At 35.9% G+C, this 10009-nt stretch overlaps 1 protein-coding gene across 14 annotated transcripts in view; it reads right to left on the reverse strand.

The window, feature by feature from the left end:
• Positions 1-10009, reverse strand: part of LOC115432953 (protein Aster-B-like) — a 70213-nt gene that overhangs the window by 46596 nt on the left and 13608 nt on the right. For 12 of the 14 annotated variants that reach the window (XM_030154084.1, XM_030154080.1, XM_030154077.1 and 9 more), the window contains exon 2: positions 1261-1510. In XM_030154084.1, coding sequence (XP_030009944.1) covers positions 1261-1510 — 250 coding nt within the window. Of the gene's footprint in view, positions 1-1260; positions 1511-4709; positions 5032-10009 lie in introns of those variants that run through there. The other 2 variants (XM_030154071.1, XM_030154082.1) reach the window with 2 other exon arrangements.

The following is a 10009-nucleotide window of genomic DNA, read 5'->3' on the forward strand; positions in this document are numbered from 1 at the left end:
GTACATGGGTACATTTTCATCCAATAATCAGATCCTAGATTGAATAGAAGATCTGATATCGGGCGGCAGTATTTGGTTGCCAAGTCAGACTTATGTAATTTCTTTTTATGTATTTTTTTTTCCTGACACACAACTGTACTTATACATTAAACTAAGAAGAGCACAAAATGACTTTGCTGTGCAGTACTGATAAAGTTAATCATTTTACCAAATAAGCTAGTGTTAGCTAAAGCCAACCATTTAGTACAAATGTGGTCATTTTAGCTCAAAAAAGCCAATGAGGCAATGGGAAAATTGCAAGCTCACAGTTTCTTTTTGGACTAATTACATACAATTTATGGATAAAACAAACTCAAATTAACAAACTCAAATTAACATGTAAAGACCCAGAACTTTTTTGTGGTGACTTCCAAATGAATTTTTCCTCTACATTTAAGTACTTACATTAATTACTTAATCATTACCAAGTGATATACCACCATTTGTTATGATATTATCCTTTGCATTTTTACAGTGAAAATCAGGCATTTTCCTATATTTAATTCATTTAATGTACATAAAAGCTCAGTCAATTCAAAGGTTATTATATCAAAACCGAGAAAATGGAAGAAAACGTGACATTTTCAGCAAAATTGATCGATTCTATATAAAAACAAGCATCTACAACCACTGTCATTTGTCAAACTACTTGGGTTTTATTGGTGAATCAATGTTGCAGTCTTTCCATGTTCACTACGGAGCCTAGTGACACATTTGGATAAGACGTGTGATGCTGCTGAAAAGCTGAGAAACTGCATTTTAACAGAATGATTTTACTGTATTGATAGAATTAGTGGGTCAAAAGTTACTAAACATTGTAGATCAGCTAATGCTTTTGGGTGTGTGAGGGTTAACGTAACAAAGTTGTTGAGTGATTTGTACAAACAGAGGAAATATACTGTATATTGAAAAGAAATATTTGGAATTGTGATCAACTTTGAATGTATTTAGTTAAGATGTACAGTCTGTAAATGCTTGAACTCAACTGTAGTTTCACTTTAGTACTGGGTTTTGTTTTTATGCTCTAAATTATTTTTAATTCATGATGATTGCTGCATGACCTCAGCTTTGAACAAGAATTTGCTAATGTGTTAGCCTGTGTTGAAATAATGTGTAAATCAGTGCAAATACGTTAGCTGTTTGTTGTTGCTTTCAGCTGCCCACATAATGCTTAACAACACGTCTTTAGTGTTTTGCTTACGCCTGTGTTCGTCTGCTCACCTTGGAGTTCTTGCCACCGCTGCGGGTGCTGGTGTTGGTGGGATGGAGGGACTGGGAGTAGGTGCGTTGGTGCTGGGTGGTCTGCTGCTGTTCAGGGGTGGTGGGGGAGCGGTCGGAGGCCTGGTCTGAGGAACCCTTCTCCACCATGGTGCTGTCAGCTTCAGGGCTTAGCTGTGGCGTGGAAGAGCGGGAGCGCTTTCGCAGGACAGGCGAGCAAGCGGGGGTGCTCCGGTGTGAGTTAGTGGCAGTACTGAAGAAGAACAGACACAGGTGTTGATTTGAATTTGATTGAAAGACAGAAACACACAATATTACTGTTAGCTTTATTCTTCATCATTTGGGAACAGTGGAAAACACAAAATCGGACTGATCACCTTCAGAAAGAATTGGCGAATTCCCCATACAACATCCACTTCACACAATGCTACATATGCACTACAAACAACAAGTTAAGGATGTTTCTTTTTTTTTTTTGTCCTTTTTTTTGTCATTTTTGCCATTTGTAAATAAAACTATGTCTGAACATTAAAAAAACATGTTTCAATTCACACACAAAAATGTAAAAAGCGCTGTGCAAGAATCCCAACTGACAAAAATAGCACAAAAACTAAAAATATCCTTAACTTTGTGTTTGTAGTGTATTTGGAGCTTTGTGTCTGACTATCCATCTAAAAGACTGTTCTGTCGCCACAAACTTTGTATGTATACATAAATCTCTGGCTTTTTAGCTGCTAAATGTTCCACTATGTCCGTATGCTGTAGCTCTGGGTGAACTGTCTAGAAATGTGTATAATAGGTTTATAGAAGAGAGGCAATGCTCATTTTAAAAATAACATTTAGAGGACGTGCACGGTAAACATAATCTGCAGTATACGGTAGGCAGAGGTGTGTAGTTCAAATACAAGCTGATATACACTGTTATTGTTTATTCAGTTTTTTTAATATTAAAAGCTGTCACATAATCTGCTGCTGCGTGGATAACATTATGTTACATTAAACACTCAGTAATTAATTGCTGCCCCTAAGGGGTCTGTCCATCAACACAATAACAGAGAGTGGGATCATGGGAGTGCCTGTTTTCACCACCACTGTCAGAGAAAATCCATTGGATGTGACTCACACAGAAATAACTTGCATATTTAAACCAAAGTAAGGTATTACATCAGTGGTTCCCAACCTTTTTGGGCTCATGACCCCATTTTAACATCACAAATTTCTGGCAACCCCAAACATTCGAAATGGAGACTTTTTTTTTTTTTTTTGCTAAAATTTATTTGTTTTTGATCATGTAATAGTTTGCTATACTATGTTGCAAATAAACGTTAATTTTAGACGACATTTAGTCTATATAATGTATATTATTATGGACGGAGGCAGAAAAGCCAGGTGTAGATTACTGCACAAAGTGAGAATTTTATTTTCCTTGGTCAGGATATGTACAGTCAGTCCAGTTTGGATTTACAAGGCTGACAATTAATACTGAACAAATAAGAACTCAAACTATGAATTATGAAAGAGCTGCAGCATCTGAAACTGACCACAATGAACATTTGACAGATAAACAGTACCACAGTGCTTCAGTTTCAGCTTCACAGTTTGTCATGTCTTTTATATATTGTGATTGTCTCTGTCAACTCACCATATATTTTTTATTAGTAAGTTTTTATTTTTATTTTTATCAATTACTGGAAATTTCAGGCGACCCCATGTGAATTCCAGGCGACCCCACATGGGGTCCCGACCCCAAGGTTGAAAAACACTGTATTACATTCTTCCATTAGTGGTGTTTATCCTTATATTCATATGAAGTCATTTCATTTTGTAGAGATACCTGCAAGTAATGGTTAATCTTAATATTAGTAAAGGGTTTGTGATGCCATTAAAGTTACAGGAGCCGAAATCAGAAGAAGTTAACCCACAATTAGGAAATACACGTCTTCCTACTACAGTTTAAGTCGAAAGAATAAATCTAAATATGACTATTGTGCGTCCAGGTCGTATTGTATGGAATCTGATCAACAGCTGATAATTACAGCAGTAATAATCTGTGGAACTGAGTACATTTTCTACACCCTGAAAACACAAGGAGTGCATGCAGAAGTCTCATGTTTTCTCAGGTCACTTAAATTATAATATGTTAAAAAGTGATGATGGGAGTTTTGCTCAATTGCACTAAAATTATGAAGTACTGCAGTTTAAACAGGCAACCAATAAAATGACAACTTTCTCTAAATTCTAATGGAAGTACATGTCAACAACATAAATATCGCGCGCCTCGTTACTATTGCTGTTAGAATATGGAAATGTAACATATAACTAAGCCAATAACACACATTACGGGGTTTTTGAGAACTTCACAGAGAAGATGGCAAATTTACATCAAACAATCATTTATAGCATTGTAGAAGATATCTTCTTAATATTCTATTTTTTGTCTGTTTTTTGGCACAGTCGTGCAAAACTCCTTGGCTGCTTTTCACAAAACTTGGTAGAAGAGTTGGGCATGTGCCATGAAAGTTTGGGGCAGATCCAGAAAAAGGGGTGGGTGGTGGTAATGCACCAGGAAGTTTGGTGCCAGCTGTCATAAATAAGAAGAGCAAGAAAAAGGGTGAGAAACTGGGATTTATTTCACTTTTTCCATGTGCTGTGACAAATACCATAAATGAATGGTCAAAAAGAGGATGTCTATTCTTACTATGCTGCAGCGCTCTAACCGATATGCTGATACTCTATATGGTATCAGTTTCTACAACAAAACCTGCTCCTGTTCTGCTCCTCAGGACCCTTAATTGCTACAGTCATGATCCTCAGTCAGCACCTCTGTCCAGTTGCTTTGAACCAGGGAAAGACATGTGGAAAACTGACAGATACACAATGAAGTTGAATGCCATCACCCCCTGCATTGCAGCCTTCAGTCAAAGGTCAAACTACAAACTGGAACAACGTACAGAGGTCGACATAGCCTGGCAAGCGGATATTATTACGTCAGTAGTCAGTGTATCTTTTATCAATAGCTTGTTTACAGTCACTGGGAACATGCACGTGATGTGACGCCAGTATCGATGGATGACGACTGTCCATTCTTACTTCACACTAAACACTGACACAAATTTTGTTTAAAGACCACATAATTAAGAACTCACAAGTGTTTAAGTGTGTATAAATATGCAATAATATTCTGTTTTTGTGAAAGATTTAGAGGTAAAATGAGAGAAAATGCCGCTGACATATCAGTCCCAGTCTGCAGATGTAAACACAGTATAATCATGCAGCGTTTTCGGATGCAAACTGAAGTGGTGTGTCTCACTGAACTAAACTATCTGATGCAGCAGATATGGTGGGATGTAAAATGGTGCAAGGTGACACATCCTCTCCCACTAACACAGAAGCGCACAGCGATAGCGACACAGAGACGTGGGACAAGGCATTATTGTAGAAGAGGCACTAACCAACCTGGCAGCCATGGAAGACCTCAGCCCACAGCATCAGACTACCTGCTTCATTCATCCATTCATTCAGACAGCAACAACAGTAGAAGAGGAGGAGACAGGGAAGCAAAGAGAGGAGAGGAGGAGGAAGAGGGGAAAAAAAAATCCTAGCCAAAGAGTCCGTGCATGGGAGGAGGAGGTGGTCCTCAACAGACAGCTAGACTGTCTCCTTTAAAAACTGCAGTTCATTGGGTTGAAGATGCCAAGGCTTCATGCTTCTTTTCGCGATTATTTTTCCCTCTATTTTTTTTCCTTTCGGCAGGATAATTCACAGAGTCTCGCTGCTGCTGTTGCTGCAAAGCCCCCTCTTTCGGTTCATTCCCCCCTCTGTCAGCCCCCCTCCCTCTCCTCCTCCTCAACCCACCATGCCGTGATTGGATGCCAAAGCAGTGTGCTAGTGACTGCTCCTGTTGCCGCTTTGCATAGTGGGCTTTGGCATCGTGTGCACAAGGCGACTCCCACTCCTCACTAATTCATGAGCTTCATGAATGAAAGCCGCTGACGTGGGTTAACCCTCACTGTCACACCACACCGACAGCCCCTCCCCGTTAAACAGACCGCACACACAGCGTCTGGAGACTGATGCTCAGCGCACACCTCCATCTGCCGCTTTTGTTACTGTATCCTCCTTTCAACACCAACCATCTCTATTAATGCCAGTAGAGACATTATATTACACAGTTTGGCATTTTAAATGTCTTTTCTTCATGGTTATGATTTGTTGCATGTTGTAACTAGAGCATCCTTTCAGCATGGGGTTTGGCTGATACAAAACAACAGTCGTCTTCACTAATCTCATTTTGTTCTTTTCGATTTTCCGTCTGCACACAGACTATGATTTAAACAAACGGGGAAGAAATCGCTGACTGTATTTGTATGTATTATGTTCATATCAGCAATTATACTGACAGCTTAAGATGAAGTCGATGGAAACAATAGATGCAACAAACAATTTATAGTGAATGATACAAATAATAGTAATAAATCATGTATTTTAATTGTAGTAAGTTATACATGACATTTCCATCAATTTTCATTGTTAACATAGATTACAACGTGGTGTAAAGAATATACCAGGGGTGTCAATCTCAGTTTTTTTCCAGGGGCCACATTCAGCTCAATTTGATCTCAAGTGGGCCGGATCAGTAAAATAATTATATAATAATCTATAAATGGGGAAAAAAAAAAAATCTCTTTGAGTGCAACAAAAAAAAAAAAAAATTATGAAAGTATTTACATTGACAAACTATCCAAACAAAAAAGATGTGAATAACCTAAAAAAACTAAAATTTCTTAAGTGAAATAAGTGCAATTTTTTTTTACAATATTATGCCTCAACTTAGCATTTATGCATGTGTATTACACACAATGTTACACAAATATTTGGTAACAAGCAGAATATTTTTTTTTTAAATTTTGATGTTTGGAATTTGGAACTAAAATAATGAACAATTTCTACAATATTATGTTTTGCAATTTACAGATCACAGTGGATCTACAAATGTACAAAACATGTAGTAACAGGCAGAATATTGTTAAAATTACACTTAACTGTCTTTACACATTTCAGGTTGTTCATATTTGTTCAGGTTATTCACATTTTATTGAGAAAGGATAGTTTGTAAATGTAAATATTTTCATAGTGCAGTATTTCTTTCACATTAAACCAAGTAGAATAATAATTTATTATAATAATTTATACGTTATTATGCTATTATTTTACCTGCAATCACATTGGTCTGTATGTGAAACCTTAACTTAAACCATGCCAATATTCTTGACTGTTAATATCTTCAGTGTAATTTTTGCACTTTATAAATTCATCCTGCGGGTTGGAGTGGAACCTTTGGCGGGCTGGTTTTGCCCATGTCATTGGAATGTACTGTCCCCAGCAAATCACACTGGCTTCATAGAGGCAGTGTGTGTTTTTATCCTTTTTTGCATTTTATTACTACTCGTACATTTTTATCCTTACTATGAAAATTGATGTGAGTTCACGCAAGGTTTTATTTTTTGCACTCTGGAAGACAATGACTCAGAAATACTTGAGTTATAATCTGGGTGAAATCTGTGGAACAAATCTCTAGATTTCTTTTTAGAAAATCAAATTTGAATCTTTCACCTTTCAAGGTCAAACTTCTTGTGGCTCTAGATCACAACACTATAAACATATGTGATAAAATAGAATAAACAATAATTTTTGGAAATTTGGAAGTTTTTCCTGACTTTTGACTAAGAACAAGTAGTTATTTTCATCAGGAGCTTGTACAAAAAGTCTGTGTGATTTGTCCAAAATTGTGGATACTAGACAAAAAGACAAACGGAAACTTGCTGGTATAACAAAACCTGGTTTATGGACAAACGAGTAAACAGGGCTGCAACAGTCTCACTTCTGACAATAACTTTTTGGAATTTGGGACTAATAAAGGCTTATCTTGTCTTGTCTTGTCTTGTCTTGTCTTAGCTTAGCTTAGCTTAGTTTAGTATAGCTTATCAACCAATTATCGAACGATTAATTGATCAGTTATCAACTATTAATTAACTGGATTGGTTGTTAATGTCAGAATAAATAAATAAATAAGTATGTATGTATGTATGTGTATTTATATATATTTATTTATTTATTATTAGAGGAATAAATAGAACGTTGAAAGTATGTAAAGTTTCACTTTCGTTTCATGACAGCGTTCGTTACGTTAGTTATGGACCACACCCCTTAGGTATATAACTGCGTGCCCCCCCTACCCCCCAGCTCCGACAAAAAAAAAAAAAAAAAAAAAAATCCCCCATGCACACAGGCACACACAAATACACACAGTGTCCTAAACAGTTTGTTCTCTGTCCTAAAATAAATAATTTGGTTCATTGTGTTGTCAAAGTTTCTCTTCAGTTTGTTTAAACAGAATACCAGTTTACCTTCTTGTTAATGTTGCACTTCACGTGGAGTTTTTTTTGCTATTTTTATGCAGAATGTGAAGTGACAGAACTGTGATTAGATTTTTCTTGTTTGTTTGAAACTACCTGTCAGGGAAAAGTGCAATTCTAATGTTTAAAATACATTTAGTAATATTAATAATTTATTTTATTTTCTATTTGATTTGTAGCACCGGAATTATATTATTCCCGTTTTTCTATATTCTATTGTCTCCAAAAAATCGGGGGAAAAATGTTTAAAAAATTCATAAGTGTATTAATAGATATTTTGAGGGGTTTTCTTTCTTCGAACTGAAAAAAAACGAACCGTGGCTTTGAAAACCGAAAATGTACCGAACCGAAAATTTTGTGTACCATTACAGGCCTAATATATATATATATATATATATATATATATATATATATATATGTGTGTGTGTGTGTGTGTATATATATATGTGTGTGTGTGTATATATATGTATGTATGTGTATGTACGTATGTATGTATAAGTTTCCCAAAGCCCAGGATTATGTTGTGAAATGTTATGTTTTTTTGTTTTTTTTTTTTACAAACCTATAGAATGCATAAAATATTCAATATTTTTTTCATATAAGACTGATCAAACTGCTTATCAATTGTCAAAATAGTTGCTGATGTATTTAATTGAGAAAATAATGCATAGATTTTTCAACAATTGAAATTATTATTAGTTGCGTTGTTTGACTGGCATATTCAAATTCAGATCATTAGTTAGCAAAATAAATATGTTAAAATTACTGATTTAAAGTAAAAAATCAGAGGAAATTAAATATTTAACATACATACATGTTAAAGATCATTTTTATTCTCAGCTTGATCAAAACTAACTGTACATTTAAACAGGCTATAGTTTTGTCTTTCTATATGAATCATTCATTTCTCTTTGTACAGAGGATGAGGAGAGTTCAGACAGAGGATGTTGGACTTTATCTGACCTTTGACTTAACATGACTTATAACAGCTTTCTGTCAAGATTATTCTCATGTCCAGTCAATGTGAAATACAGAGGAGACAGGTGGAACGTGGCTCCTTTTAATAAGACATGAGCTTCCCTGTAGGTTAATATTGACAATATGTTTGTTTTCCTGTGTGTTTCTGTATCATCATAAATCATGCTGTCTTGTAATTGGCCTGTTACCAATGTCAGATCCAGGCCTGATTTTACACGACTAACGATAAATAAAAGATAAGTCAAGTCCTTTTGGAAGGTATATAAAGGCATTTTTCATTTCCCTTATTTCCTTTTTTTTATGGCACCTGCATTACATCTGTTTTGTTATGTTTATTATTCACATACTATTATGTATGGATTATAGTAATAAATATGTAGTTAAAAAAAGCTAAATTTGTGAACTGTTTTATAATGTAACCATTGTTTTTGATCACAAAAATGACAAAAAGCCTTCAAAATGTAAAGTATAATAATAAAAGAGAGGGAATATGGATGGATATTTAATACATACTCTATGTCAGAGCTGTACAAGTAGAATCCTTTTTTCATCAAAGCCAATGTGGTCAAGATTTAGACAAAGTGTATGGGCTTTAATTATTTAAAGTAATAAAAATAGATTAATTATTAAGTCAGTATTTGGTTGTGATGCTTTATGTTTAATTGCTCCTTCACAGCTAGTCCTTGTTATATGTATTTGTGTTACATTTTTGGAGTAATTCTTCATCCTTTGAAGCATTGCGCTGCTCTCGGTATATCTATATTTCCTGCTTGTATAGATTTAGAGAATGGCACTGTGATGAAACATTACCCCCTTCCTGGCAAACACTAATCATTTTTCATGCTGCTCTTCCTCCTATATGCTGCTCCATCCCATGCACAGAGTCAATCCCATTCTGTCGAGTAACCCAGATTCCCAGTCTCCCCCGGGACAGATCCCTATGATATGGCCTGAGACGGCAGCAGCCAATTGTGACGCTCCGCACAACCCCCAGAGCCGCGGAGCAGCCAATCCCAGAGCGCCTCACTGATGAATTGTCTCAGATGCAGCCAATGGAGGATGCAGCCAGTGAATATGATGAAAATATAAGCTAATATTATTGGGTACAGGCAGGAGCTATAAATGTCACAAAGAACTGAGCGTGCATTTATCCTCAGTGGGACAATAAAACCAAGAGAAGGTCCTGTATTTAATGTATTGGATTGAAAAGTGGAGAAAGGTGACTATTGGATACAAATAACATATATATTAACTACCATCTCAAGGTTGTGTTTGACAAAGTATGAACAAAATCAGCTCTGCATCAGTGTTTTGCCTTAAGATGCTGTAAATCAGTACAGTACTGCTATGGATGCTAC

This window comes from Sphaeramia orbicularis, chromosome 14 (genome assembly GCF_902148855.1).
Source record: "Sphaeramia orbicularis chromosome 14, fSphaOr1.1, whole genome shotgun sequence".
Taxonomy (NCBI): Eukaryota; Metazoa; Chordata; class Actinopteri; order Kurtiformes; family Apogonidae; genus Sphaeramia; species Sphaeramia orbicularis.